Below are 24,086 nucleotides of genomic sequence, written 5' to 3'. Positions count from 1 at the left end.
GCTCCCGTTACTTGTTCCACCTTCTGCCATCCTAACAATTCGAAAGCACGTGAAAAATGCAAGTAGAAAAATAGCAACCACCTTTGGTGGGAAGGTAACAGTGTTTCATGCTCCTTTAGTGTTTAACCACATGACCACAGAGAACATCTTCAGACAGCGCTGGCTCTTCGGCTTTGAAACGGAGATGAGCACCGCCCCCTAGAGTCGGGAACGGCTAGCACTTATGTGCAAGGGGAACCTTTACCTTTACCTTAACAAACCTTAGTTTATCCCTTGTTTGCATTTATTTCAAGTTTTCTGGCAGTGGCTTCATTACAAAGCCACTAACGTTTCCACAGTGACTGAGCTTCCCGCTGTTGACGTGATCCTGGGCCATTTACAAAATGATAAAAAGATAAGATAAGGCCTTTGAAATAAAAAAAAGATTACACAGGGGCTGAAAACCATGAGGATGGCTGACAACATGGTCTTCTCTCTATCCCATGGGCCACCCCCAATATAAAGCAGCCTCATCAGGGCCCTGTTATCTTCCAGAAGGCCAAAGGTGTGTTTCTGTGTGTGTGTGGACCTCACCTTCACCTTACAAAATGCTTTCCACACTAGAAATCCCTAGAAAGGAGATATAAATGGTACACTCTGAACTTAGTGGGGTTTTCCCCCCTGACATTTCATTACCAAACTCCCCTGTTTCCCTGAAAATAAGACATTTCTGGATAATAAGCCCAATCAGGTTTTTGAGCGCATGCGCTAAAATAAGCCCTCCCCCGAAAATAAGCCCTCCCCTAAACTATTTAAATGCATGCACAGCTGGTTCCCATCATTTCTTTCAATTATCTGGCCTGGCTCAACCGTAGTTTATCCTCCTCCTGACAGTCCTTTTAAATTGTATTTTATCATGGGATTTTAATGGCTAATTTTTAATTTTCTATTATTATTATTAATGTCATATATGTTTGATTACTACCTCCTCCATGTATGTACATGTATGTATATGTATGTATATGTGTGTACCTGTATGTCTATATGTATGCATGTATGCATGTATATTTTTATTGTACGCCGCCCCGAGTCCCCTGTGGAGAGGGAGCGGCTAACAAATTAAAAATTTGAATTTGAATTTGATTTCCTGGGGGGAGGAAGAGGGGGGAACATGCCCCATGCGCCCCACATGTGCCTGCCATCCACGGGGCACCCTAGCTACCTTGCCCCTTCTCTTAGTGGCAGCCACAAAAAGAGTGGCAGCGACGCTAGGGCTGGCAAGAGTGTGCCAGAAACAGAGAGATAACTCAGTGACATCATCAATGCCCTAGTTGGATAATGAAATGCCTGCGAGGAAACCAGCAAGCTGAGAAGGCGCCATGAACCCCATAGTTTCACCCTGAGCTATACATATTCTCTTCTGTCAATAAATGGTACATTTTATCTAATCTCCACTCCAGTTGAATTTGGTTATAATATCTCCGGATTGTTTCTACCAACTTGTAGTGCCAACTTACCTTGGAAGTAAGAGCAATAAACAGAGCAATAAACAGATGTGCCACTTGTGTGCAGTAGGTTGATGGACACTGATGCAGGAATTAATGTTGCTTCAAGATATCTCCGTTCCTAGACATAGAGTTATTCTATACCTGTCATCTACGTGGGGTCTAGTAATCAGGGAAAATTAAGAACTCAGCCATTGTAGTTGATTGATATACCCATATCAGGTATATAATTGCCATTTTCCACTTATTTAATTTTTTTTTTTAACGAAGCAGGGATCGCCCTACTAGTTTCTTGCTTCTTGTTGTTCTGATTTCGTATTTATTTAGGTCGGGCTTTATTCTTGATTTTGTAAATAGTGCTGAAATTTGCTAAAGGGTAGCCTCCAAAGAACAAATAGTAAACAAATTTGCTAAAAGGTAGCCTCCAATAAAACAAATACTAAACAAAGGTGATTTATAGACCAAAGCAGGTTGCATTTGTTGCATTGGTAGGCAACTGGTTCTTAGCAGCTGTTTTCCATGCCCACAAGGAAGATATTCTTGAGATGTAGCTGGGTTTCTTGACCTTTAAGGTGTTCAGACTCCAACTCCCAGAATCCTTTGGTCAGCATGCTGACTAGATAACTCTGAGAGCTGATGTCCACTCAGGTCAAAGTTGAGAAACACAGGGATCAATTAATATAATCATAATATGGTTTAAACCCAACATGTTCCTCAAACAGGTATAGCCAACACTTTTGGTAACAAACCATCTTTAAAAGAAAAGGTAAAGGTTCCCTTTGCACATATGTGCTAGTCGTTCCTGACTCTAGAGGGCGGTGCTCATCTCCGTTTCAAAGCCAAAGAGCCAGCGCTGTCCAAAGACGTCTCCGTGGTCATGTGGCCGGCATGACTAAACGTCGAAGGCGCACGGAACGCTGTTACCTTCCCACCAAAGGTGGTCCCTACTTTTCTACTTGCATTTTTACATGCTTTCGAACTGCTAGGTTGGCAGCAGCTGGGACAAGTAATGGGAGCTCACTCCGTTAAGCGGCTCTAGGGATTCGAACCATCGAACTGCCGACCATTCTGATTGACAAGCTACCATCTTAGCCGCTGAGCCACCTTAAACAGTCTTTGGATCTTCTCAAAAGGGTCTACATGGATATGAAGTGGATTCCTTGAATTGAGCTAGCTCAAGAGTCCCCAAGTCTTGGCCACTTTGTGGACTTCAACTCTCAGAATTCCTCAACCTGGCTGGGGAATTCTGGGAGTTGAAGTCCACAAGTCTTAAAGTTGCCAAGTGTTGGAGACCCCTGAGCTAGCTAGCACATTAGGGTATTGGTTAGAATTATTTATTTAACTTTAAAATCTCATTTGTTTTCTCTTCTTCTGAATTAGGAGCCCTCAAGATGAATCCTCACGTGGTTGTGAGCCAGCCACAGATGGTGGTGACCCAACATCAAAGCCCTGAATGGCAAACCGGCTTATTCGATTGTTTCAATGACTGTGGAGTGTGTGAGTAACTATGTATATATATCTCAGGGTGGAGATAATTGTAGAGAATTCTTGAGTAAATCTTGGACCAAATTCGTCCTCAAACAGGAAGATTGTTGTGGTGGAAATGCATTTTCATTGTCATTGTGATGATGTTTACTAAAGGTAGAGCTATTGTACAAGTTCAGTATATTCTCTGGAAAGGCAACTTCTGTTTTAACCATATTTGTTCCTATAGCAGGAATGTTTTACTACCGGTTCCGTGGGCATGGCTTTGTGGGCATGGCAGGGGAAGGATACTGCAAAATCTCCATTCCCACCCACCTCCAGGGGAGTAGAATAGAATAACAGAGTTGGAAGAAGGGACCTTGGAGATCTTCTAGTCCAACCCCCTGCCTTGACAGAAAACCTTACACTACTTCAGACAAATGGTTATCCAACATCTTCTTAAAAACTTCCAGTGTTGGGGCATTCACAACTTCTGGAGGCAAGCTGTTCCACTGATTAATTGTTCTAACTGTCAGGAAATTTCTCCTCAGTTCTAAGTTGCTTCTCTCCTTGATTCGTTTCCACCCATTGCTTCTTGTTCTACCCTCAGGTGCTTTGGAGAATAGTTTGACTCCCTCTTCTTTGTGGCAACCCCGGAGATATTGGAAGACTGCTATCATGTCTCCTTTTGCAGAATCCTTGCAGAAGGATACTGCAAAATCCCAATTCCCTCCCCACTCCTGGGGAAAAGGTTACTGCAAAATCCTCATTTCCTCCCGGACCCACTAACCTATTTTCCAGCTCTGTTCTCCTGTTCAGGGCAACAAAAGAAGATCGGCTGGGAGGCAGCGGGCGTGGGACCAGCCTATTTGCTGGTTCTCCGAACTACTCAAAATTTCCACTACCAGTTCTCCAAAACCTGTCATAACTGGCTGAATTCTATCTCTGTCCTACAGGCATACTTTCAGTTAGATAAAACGGCCCTTGTATCAGGTTTTGAAATAATGATTAGCACAACAACTTACAGCGCCAGGCACCACAGACAGATGTGTGAACAGAGGCTCCTTCCAGAAATAAAAAGACTCTTCAAATTTTATTTATTACATGAATGTGTTTCTCAATAGATTTCCGTTAGCATGAAGATGAGTTCCCCCTTTAGGCAATTTTGGAATAACAAGGGGAAATCCATCTCATTCACCAACTTAATGGTGATTTGGCTCCTGTGGACAAAAGAGAAATAAATAAGACAGTAGATGTGAAGTATGCATGGCCTTTTGCTTCCACTTATGGTTTTTTTTTTAATGTTGTGCCTCTAAGAAAACTACAGGAATTTTATAGCAATCATGGGAACTAAAAACTGAAGGCAAGGAAAGACTGCCTTTTGCAACTTTTCTCATCCTACTACCCTCTAGAGCCGTGATGGTGAACGTAAGGCACGCATCCCACAGGTGGCATGTGGGGCCATTTCTGAGGGCACGCGAGGCAACCCTGTCAGCTCCAGCGCACATGAGCATGCTGGCCAGCTCGTTTTTGGCCATTTATTGCCCTCCGGAGACTTCAGGGAAGCCTCCTGAAGCCTCCGGAGGGAGAAAAATGACCCAATGGGCAACCTGGAAGTCCATTCCTGAACTTCCGGTTTTTGTGTTGGGCCTTTTTTTGCCCTTTCCAGGCTCCTAGAAAGTCTCTGGAGCCTGGGGAGGGTGAAAAATGGACTTATCGAGCGTACCGGAAGTCAGAAAACAGGTTGTTTCCGGCCTCCGGGGGTGTGGAGGAGGCCATTTTTTCCCTCCCCAGGCTCCAAAAAGGCCATGTGCACATGCGTGGAGCAGCAGGGGGTGCCACACGTGCATGATCAGGAGGCACGGCATGGGAGGCATTAAATTATGGGGGCGGGCATACGAGTGCGCACAATAGCGTGAATGTTGTGTTTTTGTCACCCAAGGCGAAGAAGGTTCGCCATCACGGCTCTAGAGCAAGGGTGTCAAACTCAAGGACTGGGGGCTGGATCTGGCCCCTGGGGCCACCCTGGAATCAGCGAAGATTTAGCCTGCAGGAGGCTGTCACAGCCGAAAACGGAGCTCAGGAGCCCGTTTTCTCTGGCAGAGCACCCGCACCCCCAACACGAATGATGTCAGGCTGGCCACACCCACTCCGGCATCGCCCACACAGGTACCCCCAGGTCAAACACAACCCTGATGCGGCTCTCAATGAAATCAAGTTTGACATTCCGGCTCTAGAGCAGACATGGAGAACGATGGCCCTTTTATGACTTGTGGACTTCAACTCCCAGAGGTCCTGAGCCAGCAATGTTGAAGTCCACAAGTCATAAAAGGGCCATCGTTCCTCACGTCTGCTCTATCTCAATCTTGATAACATTAAGAGGTGTGGGCTACAACTCTCAGAATTCTCCAGGCACCATATGTGGATCTCAGCGGAAATTTTGAGTAGTTCGGAGAACTGGCAAATACCACCTCTGGCTGGCTCTAGAGTGGGGAGGGAATGGAGATTTTTCAATATTCTTCCCCTGCCACGTCCACCAAGCCACGCCCACAGAGCCGGTAGTTTTAAATTTTAAATTTCACCACTGATCTAATCCCTTCTTATTTATAAGATACTAGACATAGCCGTCTGCTCAGTCTCGGTGACTCTGGGTGGTAATAAAAAGCCAATAGGAAAACAATAAAAATAATTTCCCTACCCATGGTGACAACAAGGAATGAAACAAGCCATTTGATGGGCTCCATCCCACTCCATCCCCAGGCTCATTGGCAAAACCAGATCTTCATGGTGAAAGAGTTTTAAAGTGAGTGCCAGTCTAATCTCTGCAGGGATGGTGTTCCATAGGGAGGGAGCCACCACAGAGAAGGCCCTTTTATGGGTCCCACTAGATGTAACTTCTTAGAAGAGAGGACCCACAACATTCCCTACCTCCCCATTCTAGTGGGTCCGGTGGATGCAACTGGATGGTCCTTCAGATAATCTCATTCTGAATAGTGTAGTGTAGGGTAGGGTAGGGTAGTGTAGTGTAGTGTAGTGTAGAGTAGAGTAGTGTAGTGTAGTGTAGTGTAGGGTAGGGTAGGGTAGGGTAGAGTAGAGTAGAGTAGAACAGAACAGAACAGATGGAATGGGTTATGAATGGGATATGATATGAATGGAATGGAATAGAATAGAATGGGTTATGAATGGAATAGGATGGAATGGGATATGAATGGAATGGAATGGAATAGAATAGAATAGATGGAATGGGATATGAATGGAATGGAATAGAATAGAATGGGATATGAATGGAATAGGATGGAATGGGATATGAATGAAATAGAATAGAATAGAATAGAATAGAATAGAATAGAATAGAACAGAACAGAACAGAACACAATAGAATAGAATAGAATAGAATAGAAAAAGAATTATTTATTGGCCAAGTGCAATTGGACACACAAGGAATTTGTCTTCGGTGCATAAGCTCTCAGCGTACATAAAAATACATTCATCAAGAATCATAAGATACAACACTTAGTGATAGTCATAGGATAATAAATAAGCAATCAAAATCATACTAGGGAACTAAACAAAGCAATATAAATTGTAAAGATACAATCAACAAGGTTATAGTCCTAGGTGGGAGGAGATTGGTAATAGGAAGGATGAGAAGAATAATAGCAATGCAGTCTTAGTGAATAGTTTGACAGTGTTGTGGGAATTAGTTGTTTAGCAGAGTAATGGCATGCGGGGGAAAACGGTCCTTGTGTCCAGTTGTTCTGGTGTGCAGTGCTCTATAGCGTAGTTTTGAGGGTAGAAGTTGAAACAATTTATGTCCAAGATGTGAGGGGTCTGTAGATGTTGGCAATTTGTTTCATAAAGAGCATGTGGTGCTCTCTGAGAAGGAAATCTCTCTACGGGCTGATCTTACTATGTATCAACTCTAAATTTTACCCAGATGGTATTTGCAAAGGTTTCTCCTCCTTTTTCCTAGTAATCTGTGGATGGTTTTGTCCCCTCTGTTTGGGATGCCAAATTGCCTCAGATATGGATGAATGCTGTCTCTGTGGCTTAAGCATGGCCATGAGATCCGTCTATCGGACAAAATACGGCATTCCGGTGAGTAGAGGATCTCTAGTATTTCCTTTCTGTTTTCATTTGGATCTTCCAAATCCCTGGTTTAACCTGATTGGCTATGGAGATTGTCAATCATCCAGGTCACGGTTCTTCCCAAAGGTGCTTTTCCAAGAGATAACTGGATTTTCTTGGTTTTTTTTCTTTGAAAACATTCCGCTTCTCATCCAAAAAGCTTCTTTAGTTTTGGAGAACTGAAGCATGTTGGATGAGAAGCGAAACCTTTTAAAAGATTTTTTTAAAGGGAAAAGAATATTTAAAAATAAATAAATAAAAACCCAAGAAAGTCTAAGTTTCCTTTTGAAAAAGCACCTCTGGGATGTTAACCTGATTCTTGAATTAACCCTTTTCTGAATTTGTACAATGCATTAAATGTAGATGCGAAAATTCAGAAATCAGCCAGTTGGCATACACATACTGAACAAAAACCGAAAGATGAAATATCTCTAAAATATTAAATATCTCTGAGTATAACCAAAGTTGCTTTTTTTGGAACTATGTGTATTATTTATTTATTTATTTGTTTGTTTGTTTGTTTGTTTAAATAGTACATGTAGTCCCAAAAAGCCAATTAATTAATTAATTAATTAATTTTGGGACTCGGATTTCACAATTTATTAATGTATTGATTTATCGGTTTATCAGTTTATCGGTTTATCAGTTTATTAGTTTATTAGCTTATCAGTTTATCAGTTTATTAATAAACTGGAGGACCCTTTCCAGAATTGTGAAATTCAGGAATTCTCAGCAGCGACTATCTTGGCTGGGGACGTCTGAAATTTCAAATCCATACATCTAAATGACGAGCAGTTGGAGAAGGGTGTTCTACTTTCTGAAATGTTTATGCATGCCACGTCTGACATGTGAACAGCCCTCGAGCATTTCATTGGTTTATCATGTGACTCTCTCGTCTACTTGCAAAAAGAATCGTTCTACTCTTAACCCATCTTTCTGCTTAAACAGGGATCCCTCGTGGGTGACTTTTTTGCAACAACGTGTTGCGCTCCCTGTAGTGGTTGCCAACTCAAGAGAGACATCAACCAACGAAAAGACAGGGGAATCTTCTAAGAAGGTTGGTTTTACTCACTGGACATAACGTGCTAAGCCTCATGCGTCCCGTTTTCCTCCTATGTGCACCCCATTTTTGGTCTCTGCACCTCCCGTTTTCAGCCTCTGCGTGTCTTGTTTTCTGGGACGCACAGAGGCCGAAGACAGCCAAAGGATGGGGGGCCAGCAGGTGGGCAAGGCTTCATCGATATTCACTCCATAAGACATACAGACATTTCCACCCACCCAAATATGTCTTATGGAGCAAAAAATACACTACATTCTTTACTCCTTTACCGCAAATCCAATAAAATATGCCTCCAGAACCTTCTAACTTTGTATTTATACATAGTCCGCAACTTCTAATTCACAATAAGGACCAGAAAATTCACTGTTAAGCAATGGGGTTAAGTGAGGCATCATGGGACCGTTTTTGACATGGTTGTTAAATGAGACATCGTGTGATTATGATTTGAAGCTTTCTGCTGGTTTCCCATTACTTGAGGGAAGGTGATGAGGTTGTAAAATGATATCACATGACTGGAGGACACTACAACTCCCATAAGAGGGAACTGATGGCCAAGTGCCCAGATTGTGATGACTTGCCTGCATGGATATTACAACGGTCATGAATGTGAGGACTAGTCGTAAATCCCTTTTTCAGCACCGTTGCAACTTCAAACAGTCCCCAAATAAATGTCATAAGTCAAAGACCACCTGTAGTTAGGTATGCTAATATTTGGATAGAGAGTACAATATTTTCAGCGAAACAAGAGTAAAAAAGGTTTTAAAAGTAGAAAAATCCCTCCGCCCACCCCCACCCACCCCAACTAAAAGAATTAGAAATGTTTTTGACGTTGTCTGAATTTTCTCTTTTCTGTTTCAGGTTTGGCTCTATTCAGCAGTGCATGTCCTACCATCTCAAATCAATTTTATGCTTCCCAAATGATCTTTTGTAATCAAACCAAATTGTTCCTTGAAATGATTCCCAGTAAATGCGTTCTGTGCAAGATAATACATCAGATACAAAATAATACAGCATTTTGACGCAAGATAATGTGTATAGTTTTCTTATTGGAAACCAGCCGACGTTGCGCAGGAATTTATTTATAGGGGGAAAATGTCCGGACCAAATGTAATTTCTAATGTTGGATTTTCCCCCTTACCAAAGGGAGCACCTTTGTGGAGTACTGTGAAGCTGTTACCATGGCAACTCCACTGCGCTGCACAGTAGAAGCCATTTTACGGCAGTACAGTAGAAGCCATTTTAAGGCACAACAGGCTGTATCTTAACAGAACTCCCAGAGGGGTTTTAGGGGTGTCTTACTCCCCACAATATTTTTGTCCAGAGGGTAAGTCATCTGTGTACCAAGTTTGGTTGAAATTGCTCAAGGGGTTCCAGAGTTATGCTGGAAAACACACACACACACACACACACACACACACACACACACACACACGTTTAACGGGTGCGTCTTATACTCCGAAAAATACCGTAATACATACAAAGGCCAAGATCCTTAGATGTCTTTAGGTGGGTGATGTCTTGTAGAATAGGCAGGGGTGGGATCCTACCGATTTAACAATCAGTTCGCTCGAACCAATAGAATCCCACCCCTGACGAAAGGCATGGGTTCCTAAATACCTTCAGTGAACCTATTAGTTTAATCATCTTGTCTGCTTTGTTGTGCAAAGCATAGAACATAGAATAATAGTTTTGGAAGGGACCTTGCGTGTCTTCTAATCCAACCCCTTTCTTGAGCAGGAGACCCAATACCATTTCAGACAAATGGTGGTCCAGTCTCTTTTTGAAAGCCTCCAGGGATGGAGCACCCTCTCCTTGGTTAGTTTCCACCTATTGTTTCTTGTCTTGCCTTTTCATGAATTAAACGGAGAAACTAATTTCCATACATGTAAAAAAAACCAAAGGTTTCACTTCTATGTGTACATCGATAAGTCTTCTTTGTGGTCAGGAAATGGGTTAAGTGGATCCTCTTATGTATTAACCTTCTGGAGAGGATGGGTTTGAAAGATTGGAGGTGAAGCCTTTGAGCTGAAGTTATGATTCAACCAACTGGGGAGAAAAATAGGTGTATTTTTCCATCCAGCATAGAGTTTGTCTTGTGGTCTGTTGGCTGCCAGCCCCTTTGGCAGCCGAATCAGAGGAGGAGGAAGAGGTGGTGGCGGTGGCTTGGGAGTCAGGGCCAGCATCAAGACAATCTGAGAGCTCCAAGGAGAAAGAGGGAATGGAACTGTCAGAGATAGAGGCAGAGGCAGAGCCTGGGCCATCCGTCAGTCCTCAGATGGAGAGTCAACAGCCCCCAGTGGAAATCCATGGGCCGGTCCTTGGGACAGAAGAGGCACTGCTGCTAGCAAAACCCCACCCTAGCTTTGGGGATAAAAGGCAGGGGGCGGAGATGAATAGGTGTGGCAGACAACTGTTCATCTCTCTGCTGGTCCACCACCAATAGCCTGCGCTTCCATACTGAAAATTATCAGAGGAAGACAGGTGCTGAGGCTAAGATCATTAATTGTAATGAAGAGGAAAACGAATTATCCGATGACATGTTTGAGGAACCGTGGGAATGGGTTCTTTGCAGTATAATAGGAGTTTTTGGATTGTGGGTGATATGTTTAGCAAATAAGATTTGGTTTTGTGGATTGCTCAAAGCTGATATTGCCCTTCCTCAAAGTATATATAACCCCTGCCTTCTCCCTGATGTGGTGATTCAGTAGGCTAAAAGAATTATGTTAGGATAGGTTTTGTGCGAGGGACGATTATGAGCCTTTTGTGGATCTGGCTGTTATTGGCAATGGGCTTTCTAAGTGATAACATCTTGAATAGTAGTTCCCAATGTTGCAGAAATCCCCGAGCAACCCCCCCCTGCTCTTGAAGAAAGATCCGAGGATGTTAAAAATCCCAGAGAACAGGGTGGAATCAAGTTACAGGATGTGGAGCAGGTCCGCTCCCGCCAACGTCACATCATTTATGCTTGGGGATGGAACCGTAAGGCAATCCCAACACCTAAAGTCAATTATCTGACAAACCCTGTAAGAAAAATGGCAAAGCATAGGGAAAACAGACCCCTGCAACAATTGAGAAAAGGGGCTTACATGTTAAGAGTGCTGGAGTTAGGTCAAAGCTTAATCAATCAGTCTGACTCTGCTCTGGGTCAAAAATACTGGTTGTGTTTGTCTGCTAGACCTTCACTTTATCATGCTGTTTCAGTTGAGCCAGATCTTTGGGGGGGGGAAAAAACAAAGCTACGATAGTCTTTGACAAGGGAGGTAGATGGGGAACGAAAATGGCAGAAGTCCAGCTACATGGCAATCTGAATGACGCACTTAAAAGACTGGGGATGAGCCATCTCTCCATCTTTGGCCCCATAGCAGTGGGTGTAGAAATTATAGGATCACCCTCCTTGTGCATCAAACGATATCAGGAACCTAGCATTCCTGTGGGGTCATTATCAGAGGAACAATGCCCATCTGAAATGTACCTTGCCCCCAGGAAAACCCTTGTAGACATGAAATTAACTCGCAGCATGTCTCCCTCTGCTCACAAGCTCTTTCAACAGAAAGTCACTTTCTCACTCCCACCTCCACTCGTTTTTAACCAATGGGAGGGGAATCTGACTACTGGAAGCTGCCATTCCAACCTCCCTGACTTCCCGTTTGGCTTTCAAAACAATCCACTACGGGAGTTTGTGTTTACTTTCCCCCTGGAAACGCCAGTTCTCAATATCTCTTTGAAGGACCAGTCCTCAGGAATAAGCTAATGGACCCTAATCAAGAAGTTCCATTACAGCCCCTGACTAGTATGTTCCTAGCAGGAACCTTACAAGTCTGGACAAATGAAAGGAACCTCCAAGCCCATGCCTTCTCCATGAACATCGGCGTATGTGTAGGAGAAAATGGAGTTTTCTTTCTATGTGGGAGAAATGCCTATCTGTGCTTGCCCACTAATTGGACTGGCACATGCACCCTAGTATACCTCCTCCCCAAAATGGGGAACAGGCCCTCCCTGTACCCCTCATGGGACATGTTCAGAAAAGAGTGCCGCTCCTATTTCCACTATTAGCAATCTTGGGAATAGGGACAGCAGTTGGAACGGGTGTAGGTGGAATGACCCATTCCATTACACAGTTCAGGCAACTGTCGGAAGAATTCCAAGAAAGCCTGAAGCAAATTTCTGGCACCTTGGTTGAAATCCAGGACCAGATAAATTCCTTGGCAGGCGTGCCATAGAGCTTTTAACTGCTGAAAAGATGGGCTATGTGTATTCCTGGGAGAAGATAGTTGTTTCTATATGAATAGATCAGGAGCAGTTTGGGGGGTGGTCCAAGAACTACGCGATCGAGCTGCCTCTATTGGTCAAAAAGTACAAGGAACAGATGTGTGGTTCTCTTGGCTACCCGGAACAGGTTGGATCAAGCAAATGCTATTTCTTTTATTATGTGGAATCACAAGTTTAGCCTTCCACCCTTGCCTAATACCCTTGCTTAAACAACTCATTATGAGGTCGGTAAAAGGAACATTGGCTGAAAAGGAGTTCATGTTAATGGAAAGCCTAATCCCACCTAGCCTCAAGGAAGTTTCAGATATATTCAAATTGCACTTTTAGAAGTAGAGAAAGTGATTTTGGAAGATAAGCCCTAAGATGTGTATTGCTTGTATCGTTGCTTTTTTGCTATTCTGTATCCTGCATGCTTATCTTGTTAATCTGAGAGGCTAGACTCAATTGTGGGTATTAATAGAGTCTATAAGTGGGGGATAAAGTAGATTAAAATATGGATTAAAATATCAGAATGAAGACGTGGCATAAAAGGGATAGTTAGAAGCTTGCTTAAAGGGATGGGGAAATGTCATCAGCCTTCAACCACAACATATTCCAGCAAACATCCCTATGAAAAAAGTCCAAAACCACAAGGTTCAAATAAAGTTCGTTAATGGCACGTAGTCCATACCTGTAACAAAAGGAGAAATAAGACTCCCATCTCCTTATAAGGCTTTTTCCTCAAGGTAACCAATAAGAAATGAGTTAAGTGTTTTTGTGTTATGCTGTCTTTGAGAATGTATAAGAATGTGTGCTTCGATAATGAAGGTTGTTCAGAATTTGCAATGTTAGCCATGTGCTAACTTTCTGAACCTGGCTGCCAAACTCCTCCTGTATCCTGAGAAGTCTAAAGCCTGTCACTTTCTGCAACATAACTGCAGTTCCAACTTCCTACCAGGGAACCAATCACAGTATTAGAAGCTACAAAGGTTGCTTAGTCCCATAACTGTCTCTATAATTACTGCTAACTTCAAGGAAGCAAGATCTCTCATTCTTTTCTAAGCAGAAGGTAAGTGCATTGAATCCTATGTCGATCTTTTTAAAGATTATTTTCTGTCAATGTTTAAAAGAATCTGAGAATCTGACTAGAGCGATCCATGGAAGGAAATCTACTGACACTGTAACAAAGCTTACTTTATAAAACATGTAAAATTAAAGACAAGTCTGTGATATGTAGCAAATATGCAAAATGTACCATATACAATATTTAAAAGGCGTGAGCATTCCAAGAGAAAGTGGGCTTCTCAAATATTTCTGTATAAGTTTTTAAAAGTTAGCTAGATGGGAAAATGTTTTACGTACTGTAACTGCTTAGCCGCAAAAGAAGGAAGTGATATACAAAACTTAGGAAGAACAGGATTGGATTGGATTGGATTTATTAGATTTATATGCCGCCCTTCTCCCAAGGACTCAGGGCTGAATTTCAAACAATGTTGGAGTAAAGTCACATGTGGAGAATTCTGGGAGTTGAAGCCCACAAGTCTTAAAATTGCCAAGTTTGAAGACCTCTGAGCTAAAGCATCAGGCTAAAAAAACCCAGAAGACCATGAGTTCTAATCTTGCCTTGCATCCTTGGGCCAGATACTTTCTCCCAGCCCTAGGAAGGAGGCAATGGCAAACCCCTTCTGAAAAATCTGGCTTAAAAAACTGCAGGAGCTGATTCAGGCAATCTCCTAAAATGGGACATGATTGTGTGGGGGAAAGTAGCTATGTGGTTTAGGGGAATTTGTGCAAACCACGGCTATCAGTTGGAACAAGTGCACTGTGCAAAACTGGAAAATGGATTGTCAGAGAGAGACTGAAATGGATTGTCTCTCTCTGACTGAATGAAGCATATGATTGTCAGAAGACACCTTCTTTGCCCTGGGTTCTGGGTTCCTGGATGCTATTTTTTTCTCCTCAAACTAACCAGATGATCAGTGGAGATCAAAGTATGTTCATTCGATCAAAAGTTGTAGCTTGGGATGGGTGGGATTGTATAGGTGATTTTGCTTCAAGATTTAGCCAGTCATTTATCAATGGAACGGGACAGAACAAAATGTGTTTGCTTATAACAACAGTCCCAGTTCTATCACCGTGAACTTTTTCCTCCTGTGTAACCTTCCTTCTTTCTGTATTTGATTAAATCTTGTTTCCTTATCTTAAAAAGTGAAAACAGATGTCCCTTTATTTAAACACATGTGTCTTAATCTAGAGCTTATTAGCACTAGCCCTTAGACTTATATACTGCTTCATAGTGCTTTTACAGCCCTCTCTAAGCGGTTTACAGAGTCAGCCTATTGCCTCCAATAATCTGGGTCCTCATTTTTCCTGGGTCCTCATATAGAAGTATTCAGAGTCCGGTTAACAGTCCAAGTCATACACGGTTCAGTAATTCAGTTATCAAAATAGTCAGTCTAGCATACAAAATATAGCTAACAGTAGCAAAACACAATACCTCAAAATACACCGATCAGCTTCTAACAAAACAGAGAGCTAACAGCCATTCTGGCTCCCTTTTATGGCTGCTTGAGGTAATAAACCAATTACATCTCTTAAGCATTTAAAGTAACAGTAAAGTAATCATAACTTATATACATTGCCAAGCCAAGCCTAGGGTTACATCCCTAACAGCAGGCATATCACTTTTCTCACTGCCAGTATAATTTTGAACAGTCACTAAAGAAACCCCTATAATTTGAGGACTACCTGTATGTGTCTAATCTGCAAAGGTTTCAGGGGATTCAAAAATGTCAAGATGGGGGCAATAATCTTCATAGGATTTAGTGGTCCAGGACAAATCTCATCTATTTCTCTCATTGTCAAATCAGTTGTGTTGGGGGAGGGACTCGTACTCAACTGCAGTGTTGGGAAACGCCAAGAGGTCAATGTGTGGCCCTCTAGAGAAATTTGGCCTGTCCACTTTCAGAGTAAGGATGCCGTGCGAAAGATTGAAATGACACTCACTGGGTGTCAGGCTTGTCCCAACTTGGCTCTTAGGAAAGAAAGACCCTTGACTCCATGGTTGCAAGGGGAGGTTCAGTTTTACTAAGTTCAAGTGGTTACAGCAGAAGCAAAGCTGGATCTGAATATCCCCTTGCAAAGCCTCATCCCTGGCCCCCTCCCCATGACCAGTCCACTAGTGCCCAATCATATTCATTTTAGATGTTTTGGGAATGGCTTTGAGCTTTTGGGAAACAGCCTCTTTGATGTAGTTTCACATTCTGCTCTCATGGTCTGTCCCTGATTGGCCAGTTTGACACCTCTGGTCCCTGTCCACGGGTGGGTTGCTGCTGGCATTACTGCCAGTTTGGTTCGCATTCAATTTTGCACGTGCATGCTCATGCGCACGCCAGACGTGCTCTCCACACACATGTGCAGTTGCCCATAAATAGGTCTGTGCATGCGCAGAACATTAAAACATGGGGGGAAAAACCATGCCGTGCAGACAGGAACCAGTTTGTTGACGTGGCAGGCTTGGGTCGCAGCTGGTTCCGGTAACCCAGGCTGGCAAACCACTACTGGTTTGGCCGAACCAGTCCGAACCAGTAGGAACCCACTTCTGTTCCTGCCACTCTGTTATTCCCTCCCTTCCTCTTGTTGCCAATTCCCCCTCCTCCCCTGCATTTTATGGCACAATACCAGGGAAGTAAGATATGCTGAAGATAGTAGGCCTGACCATGAGTATTGGCTAAGGAAAAGAAAACACTTCTTAGTCGTGGGATTTAATTGTTTGCTGAGAGATAGTAAGCAATGTTTTAATTATTTGACAGCTCTATTTTTTAACCTCCTTTAGTAAACTGGGTGTCATACAATTGGAAAGGACTGTGGAAAGCAAATGAACTAAAGTTGAGGACTACCTGTATGTGTCTAATCTGCAAAGGTTTCAGGGGATTCAAAAAAGTCAAGATGGGGGCAATAATCTTCATAGGATTTAGTGGTCCAGGACAAATCTCATCTATTTCTCTCATTGTCAAATAAGTTGGTTGGGGGGGGCACTCGTACGCAACTGCAGTGTTGGGAAATGCCAAGAGGTCAATGTGTGGCCCTCTAGAGAAATTTGGTCTGTCCACTTTCAGAGTAAGGATGCCGTGCGAAAGATTGAAATGACACTCACTGGGTGTCAGGCTTGTCCCAACTTGGCTCTTAGGAAAGAAAGACCCTCGACTCCATGGTTGTAATGAGAGGTTCAGTTTTACTAAGTTCAAGTGGTTACAGCAGAAGCAAAGCTGGATCTGAATATCCCCTTGCAAAGCCTCATCCCTGGCCCCCTCCCCATGACCAGTCCACTAGTGCCCAATCATATTCATTTTAGATGTTTTGGGAATGGCTTTGAGCTTTTGGGAAACAGCCTCTTTGATGTAGTTTCACATTCTGCTCTCATGGTCTGTCCCTGATTGGCCAGTTTGACACCTCTGGTCCCTGTCCACGGGTGGGTTGCTGCTGGCATTACTGCCAGTTTGGTTCGCATTCAATTTTGCACGTGCATGCTCATGCGCACGCCAGACGTGCTCTCCACACACATGTGCAGTTGCCCATAAATAGGTCTGTGCATGTGCAGAACATTAAAACATGGGGGGGAAAACCATGCCGTGCAGACAGGAACCAGTTTGTTGGCGTGGCAGGCCTGGGTCGCAGCTGGTTCCGGTAACCCCGGTTGGCAAACCACTACCGGTTTGGCCGAACCAGTCCGAACCAGTAGACACCCACTTCTGTTCCTGCCACTCTGTTATTCCCTCCCTTCCTCTTGTTGCCAATTCCCCCTCCTCACCTTCATTTTATGGCACAATACCAGGGAAGTAAGATATGCTGAAGATAGTAGGCCTGACCATGGGTATTGGCTAAGGAAAAGAAAACACTTCTTAGTCATGGGATTTAATTGTTTGCTGAGAGATAGTAAGCAATGTTTTAATTATTTGACAGCTCTATTTTTTAACCTCCTTTAGTAAACTGGGTGTCTTACAATTGGAAAGGACTGTGGAAAGCAAATGAACTAAAAATAAAAAACAATGAAACTTGGAATAGTAAACAGAATTACAGAGTAAGGAAACAAAGGTGTAACAAGGCCAGTCCTTACACAAACCATTCAGAAATCTTTCTTGGCAAGTTCATGCAGAATTCAAGAAATCTGGCCAGAGGGGAAACCAGGTCTTCAGGACTCTGAAGAAGGTCAGCAGGACACCTGAAACTTGCAAAAAATAATGTCCCATGAGTTAGGCTTTAGAGCAGTGTTTCTCAGCCTTGGTGACTTTAAGTCTTGTGGACTTCAACTCCCAGGATTCTGGGAGTTGAAGTCTACAGGACTTAAAGTCGCCAAGGTTGAGAAACATTGCTTTAGAGACAGAGAAAACACATTTCCTGGGTTCCACAGGAATGTTCGTAGAAGGAACCTGAGCCTGCTCGCCTTTCCAGATCTCATGGGACAAATTGAGACAATTGGAGACAGGTAGTCCCACAGAAAACTCTGCCTTGGGCCATGAAGAGCTTTGTTGTTGTTAGTTGCGAAGTCGTGTCTGACCCATTGCGACCCCTTGGACCATGTTCTTCCAGGCCATCCTGTCCTCTACCATCCCCCGGAGTCCATTTAAGCTCACATCTACTGCTTCGGTGACTCCATCCATCCGAGGATATCTATTCATTTCTCATTACACATCCTTTAACAAACCATAGTGGCTCAGTGGGTAAGACGCTGAGCTTGTCAATCAGAAAGGTCGGCAGTTCGGCAGTTTGAATCCCTAGCGCCATGTAATGGAGTGAGCTCCCGTTACTTGTTCCACCTTCTGCCATCCTAACAGTTCGAAAGCATGTGAAAAATGCAAGTAGAAAAATAGCAACCACCTTTGGTGGGAAGGTAACAGTGTTTCATGCGCCTTTAGCATTTAGTCATGCCAGCCACATGACCACGGAGATGTCTTTGGACAGCGCTGGCTCTTCGGCTTTGAAACGGAGATAAGCACCACCCCCTAGAGTCGGGAACGACTAGCACTTATGTGCGAGGGGAACCTTTACCTTAACAAACCTTAGTTTATCCCTTGTTTGCATTTATTTCAAGTTTTCTGGCAGTGGCTTCATCCGTTTCAAAGCCAAAGAGCCAGCGGTGCCTGAAGACGTCTCTGTGGTCATGTGGCCGGCATGACTAAATGCCGAAGGCGCACGGAACGCTGTTACCTTCCCACCAAAGGTGGTCCCTACTTTTCTACTTGCATTTTTACATGCTTTCGAACTGCTAGGTTGGCAGCAGCTGGGACAAATAACGGGAGCTCACTCCGTTATGCGGCGCTAGGGATTCGAACCATCGAACCAACCATTCTGATTGACAAGCTCAGCGTCTTACCCACTGAGCCACCTTAAACAGTCTTTGGATCTTCTCAAAAGGGTCTACATGGATATGAAGTGGATTCCTTGAATTGAGCTAGCTCAAGAGTCCCCATGTCTTGGCCACTTTGTAGACTTCAACTCTCTGAATTCCTCAACCTGGCTGGGGAATTCTGGGAGTTGAAGTCCACAAGTTTTAAAGTTGCCAAGTGTTGGAGACCCCTGAGCTAGCTAGCACGTTAGGGTATTAGAATTATTTATTTAACTTTAAAATCTCATTTGTTTTCTCTTCTTCTGAATTAGGAGCCAAGTGTTGGAGACCCCTGAGCTAGCTAGCACATTAGGGTATTAGAATTATTTATTTAACTTTAAAATCTCATTTGTTTTCTCTTCTTCTGAATTAGGAGCCCTCAAGATGAATCCTCACGTGGTTATGAGCCAGCCACAGATGATGGTGACCCAACATCAAAGCCCTGAATGGCAAACCGACTTATTCGATTGTTTCAATGACTGTGGAGTGTGTGAGTAACTATGTATATATAGCTCAGGGTGGAGATAATTGTAGAGAATTCTTGAGTAAATCTTGGACCAAATACGTCCTCAAACAGGAAGATTGACGTGGTGGAAATACATTTTCATTGTCATTGTGATCATGTTTACTAAAGGTAGGACTATTGTAGAAGCTCAGTGTATTCTCTGGAAATAGACACCATTAAAAAATATTATTAGGTGAATTGCTACCATGCTACAAAAGGCAACTTCTGTTTTAACCACATTTGTTCCTACATCAGGAATGTTTTACTACCGGTTCCGTGGGGGTGGCTTTCTGGGCATGGCAGGGGAAGGATACTGCAAAATCTCCATTCCCACCCCTCTCCAGGGGAATAGAATAGAATAACAGAGTTGGAAGGGACCTTGGAGATCTTCTAGTCCAACCCCCTGCCTTGACAGAAAACCTTACACTACTTCAGACAAATGGTTATCCAACATCTTTTTTTAAAACTTCCAGTCTTGGAGCATTCACAACTTCTGGAGGCAAGCTGTTCCACTGATCAATTGTTCTAACTGTCAGGAAATTTCTCCTCAGTTCTAAGTTGCTTCTCTCCTTGATTAGTTTCCACCCATTGCGTCTTGTTCTACCCTCAGGTGCTTTGGAGAATAGTTTGACTCCCACTTCTTTGTGGCAGCCCCTGAGATATTGGAAGACTGCTATCATGTCTCCTTTTGCAGAATCCTTGCAGAAGGATACTGCAAAATCCCAATTCCCTCCCCACTCCTGGGGGAAAGGTTACTGCAAAATCCTCACTTCCTCCCGACCCCACTAACCTATTTTCCAGCTCTGTTCTCCTGTTCAGGGCACAAAAGAAGATTGGCTGAGAGGCAGTGGGGGCAGGGCCAGCCTATTTGCCGGTTCTCCGATACTCAAAATTTCCACTACCAGTTCTCCAAAACCTGTCATAACTGGCTGAATTCTATCTCTGTCCTACAGGCATACTTTCAGTTAGATAAAACAGCCCTTGTATCAGGTTTGAAAATGATGATTAGCACAACAACTTACAGCACCAGGCACCACAGACAGATGTGTGAACAGAGGCTCCTTCCAGAAAAAAAAATATTCTTCAAATTTTATTTATTACATGAATGTGTTTCTCAATAGATTTCCGTTAGCATGAAGATGAGTTCCGCCTTTAGGCAATTTTGGAATAACAAGGGGAAATAGAATAGAATAGAATAGAGTAGGAAAAGAATTCTTTATTGGCCAAGTGCGATTGGACACACAAGAAATTTGTATTTGATGCATAAGCTCTCAGCGTACATAAAAATACATTCATCAAGAATCATAAGATACAACACTTAGTGATAGTCATAGGATAATAAATAAGCAATCAAAATCATACTAGGGAACTAAACAAAGCAATATAAATTGTAAAGATACAATCAACAAGGTTATAGTCCTAGGTGGGAGAAGATTGGTAACAGGAAGGATGAGAAGAATAATAGCAATGCAGTCTTAGTGAATAGTTTGACAGTGTTGTGGGAATTAGTTGTGTAGCAGAGTAATGGCATGCAGCGAAAAACGGTCCTTGTGTCCAGTTGTTCTGGTGTGCAGTGCTCTATAGCATAGTTTTGAGGGTAGAAGTTGAAACAATTTATGTCCAAGATGTGAGGCGTCTGTAGATGTTGGCAACTTGTTTCATAAAGAGCATGTGGTGCTCTCTGAGAGGGAAAACTGATCTTACTATGTATCAACTCTAAACTTTACCCAGATGGTATTTGCAAAGGTTTCTCCTCCTTTTTCCTAGGTATCTGTGGATTGTTTTGTCCCCCCTGTTTGGGATGCCAAATTGCCTCAGATATGGATGAATGCTGTCTCTGTGGCTTAAGCATGGCCATGAGATCCGTCTATCGGACAAAATACGGCATTCCGGTGAGTGGAGGATCTCTAGTACTTCCTTTCTGTTTTCATTTGGATCTTGCAAATCCCTGGTTTAACCTGATTGGCTATGGAGATTGTCAATCATCCAGGTCACGGTTCTCCCCAAAGGTGCTTTTCCAAGAGATAAGTTTTTTTTCTTTGAAAACATTCCGCTTCTCATCCAAAAAGCTTCTTCAGTTTTGGAGAGCTGAAGCTTGTTGGATGAGAAACGAAACCTTTCAAAAGATTTTTTTTAAAGGAAAAAAATATTTAAAAAATAAATAAATAAAAACCCAAGAAAGTCTAAGTTTCCTTTTGAAAAAGCACCTTTGGGATGTTAACCTGATTCTTGAATTAACCCTTTTCTGAATTTGTACAATGCATTAAATGCATTGTACCAATTCTTCAGCAATGGGTTCTCTGCCCGGTTGCTGGGTGGGCGTGGCCATGGTGGGCGTGGCCTAGTCAGCCTCCTGCACCACAGCGGGGCTTTCATTTAGCCTCCGGGAGGGTGAAAATGGCCTCCCCTGGGCTCCGGAGGCTCGTTTCTGGCCTTCTGGAACTTCTGGAGGCCCATTTTTTGTCCTCCCTGACCCTCCGCATGGACCTTGTACTTACCTGGCATCCAAAACGGGCCGCGTGGAGACTCCTGGGAGGGAAAGTGGGCAGGGCCAGCCAGGGGTGGGATTTGCGGGTTCCCCGAACTCCAGAGATCCTTGGCTAGAGGATCGCCCGAACCCGTGGCATGCGAACCCTAAGCAGCCCACCCCATTTTAAATGGAAAGGAAGCAGAGTGTGGATTTGCACAACACTTTGTGGAGAGAAGCCACAAACAGCAAAGAAATTCAGGGTATATGATTCTGCCCATTTCAGTTTTTCATTGTTGAGATTCTATTCAATTTGAATTTTGTAAGGTTTTTTTTCCCCTGACTCAGATCTGATTGGCTGGATTTTAATTTTTTAATGAAAGGTGTTTGTTTGTTTTTTACCAAAATGACATGTTGGTATTTCATGGATATTTCTATAAACTTACACCAGCCCAATTTGTGTACAGAATTTTCCTAACGGAATGTTTTATATTCGACATTCCTCTAAGTTTACCTATTTTTTCAACGGTGAACTATATTGCTAAATTAGGGAAAAGGGTGAATTTCATAATGGTAACCTTGGATCTGTGTGTAGCAGTGGTGGGATTCAATTTTTTTTACTACCGGATCTGTGGGTGTGGCTTGGTGGGCAAGGCAGGGGAAGGATACCACAAAATCCCCATTTCCTCCCCACTCTAGGGAAAGGATACTGTAAAATCTTCATTCCCTAGTCCTCAGCAGTGGTGGGTTCCTGCCGGATCGCACCGGATCGTGCGCTTCCTTTCAGCGCTAAACCCAGAAGTACGGTCTTGCCCCGCCCCTGGCGACGGGACGACGCTTGCCTGCGCTCCACCAGCTCAGCTGGGAATGGAGACGTTTCCTCAGCGGAGCGGAGCGCCTGAAAGGGACGCAGGCTCAGCCTGCCAGGCTGCCACCACTCCACTGAAGACATTGCTGAGCAGAGAAACGTCTCCGTTCCCAGCCGAGCTGGTGGAGCGCAGGCAAGCGTCGTCCCGTCGCCAGGGGCGGGGCAAGACCGTACTTCCGGGTTTAGCGCCGAAAGGAAGCGCACGATCCGGTGCGATCCGGCAGGAACCCACCACTGGTCCTCAGCTAGGACTCGGGAGGCAGACAATAGAAAGGGGCAAGGGCAGTCAGAAGTGGTATTTACTGGTTCTCCGAACTACTCAAAATTTCCGCTACTGGTTCTCCAGAACTGGTCAGAACCTGCTGAATACCACCTCTGGTGTGTGTAGATGCGAAAGTTCAGAAATCAGCCAGTTGGCATACACATACTGAACAAAAACCGAAAGATGAAATATCTCTAAAAGATTAAATATCTCTGAGTATAACCAAAGTTGCTTTTTTTGGAACTATGTGTATTATTTATTTATTTATTTAATTAATTAATTAATTAATTAATTAATTAATTAATTAATTAATTAAGTAGTACATGTAGTCCCAAAAAGCCAATTAATTAATTAATTTTGGGACCTGGATTTCACAATTTATTAATGTATTGATTAATCGGTTTATCAGTTTATCAGTTTATTAGTTTATCAGCTTATTAATAAACTGGAGGACTCTTTCCAGAATTGTGAAATTCAGGAATTCTCAGCAGCGACTATCTTGGCTGGGGACGTCTGAAATTTCAAATCCATACATCTAAATGACGAGCAGTTGGAGAAGGGTGTTCTACTTTCTGAAATGTTTATGCATGCCACGTCTGACATGTGAACAGCCCTCGAGCATTTCATTGGTTTATCATGTGACTCTCTCGTCTACTTGCAAAAAGAATCGTTCTGCTCTTAACCCATCTTTCTGCTTAAACAGGGATCCCTCGTGGGTGACTTTTTTGCAACAACGTGTTGCGCTCCCTGTAGTCTTTGCCAACTCAAGAGAGACATCAACCAACGAAAAAACAGGGGAATCTTCTAAGAAGGTTGGTTTTACTCACTGGACATAACGTGCTAAGCCTCAGGCATGCAATCAGAGAAGCTAGGGAAGAATTGCAATAGGATAGAAAAGTGGCACAGGTGCTCTAATGGAAGCACAAATTCATAGGATTTAAAAGTATAGGTAGTCCTTGACTTACCACAGTTCATTTAGTGACTATAAGACGCACTCCAATTTTTGGCCTCCATGCGTCCCGTTTTCCTCCTATGTGCGCCCCGTTTTTGGCCTCTGCATTTCATGTTTTCAGAGGCTGAAAACAGGACAGGCGGAGGCGGAAAATGGGACGCACGGAGGCCGAAGACAGCCAAAGGATGGGGGGCCAGCAGGTGGGCAAGGCTTCATCGATATTCACTCCATAAGACACACAGACATTTCCACCCACCCAAATA

General features: G+C 43.4%; 1 protein-coding gene across 1 annotated transcript in view; it reads left to right on the top strand.

Moving 5' to 3' along the window:
* LOC309395785 (uncharacterized protein) overlaps window positions 1–24,086 on the top strand; it is a 31,489-nt gene that overhangs the window by 6,633 nt on the left and 770 nt on the right. Inside the window, exons 2-8 of the mRNA XM_081960318.1 lie at window positions 2,865–2,981; window positions 6,922–7,046; window positions 8,025–8,126; window positions 8,232–8,298; window positions 19,143–19,259; window positions 21,042–21,166; window positions 23,575–23,683. Coding sequence (XP_081816444.1) covers window positions 2,876–2,981; window positions 6,922–7,046; window positions 8,025–8,126; window positions 8,232–8,298; window positions 19,143–19,259; window positions 21,042–21,166; window positions 23,575–23,679 — 747 coding nt within the window. The 5' untranslated portion in view covers window positions 2,865–2,875 and the 3' untranslated portion in view covers window positions 23,680–23,683. The remainder of the gene's footprint in view (window positions 1–2,864; window positions 2,982–6,921; window positions 7,047–8,024; window positions 8,127–8,231; window positions 8,299–19,142; window positions 19,260–21,041; window positions 21,167–23,574; window positions 23,684–24,086) is intronic.

This window comes from Natrix helvetica (assembly GCF_964273705.1).
Source record: "Natrix helvetica genome assembly, chromosome: 7".
In the NCBI taxonomy this organism is placed as follows: Eukaryota; Metazoa; Chordata; class Lepidosauria; order Squamata; family Natricidae; genus Natrix; species Natrix helvetica.
The sequence above is the reverse complement of the archived record's forward strand: the minus strand, read 5'-3'. Positions and strand labels throughout refer to the sequence as shown.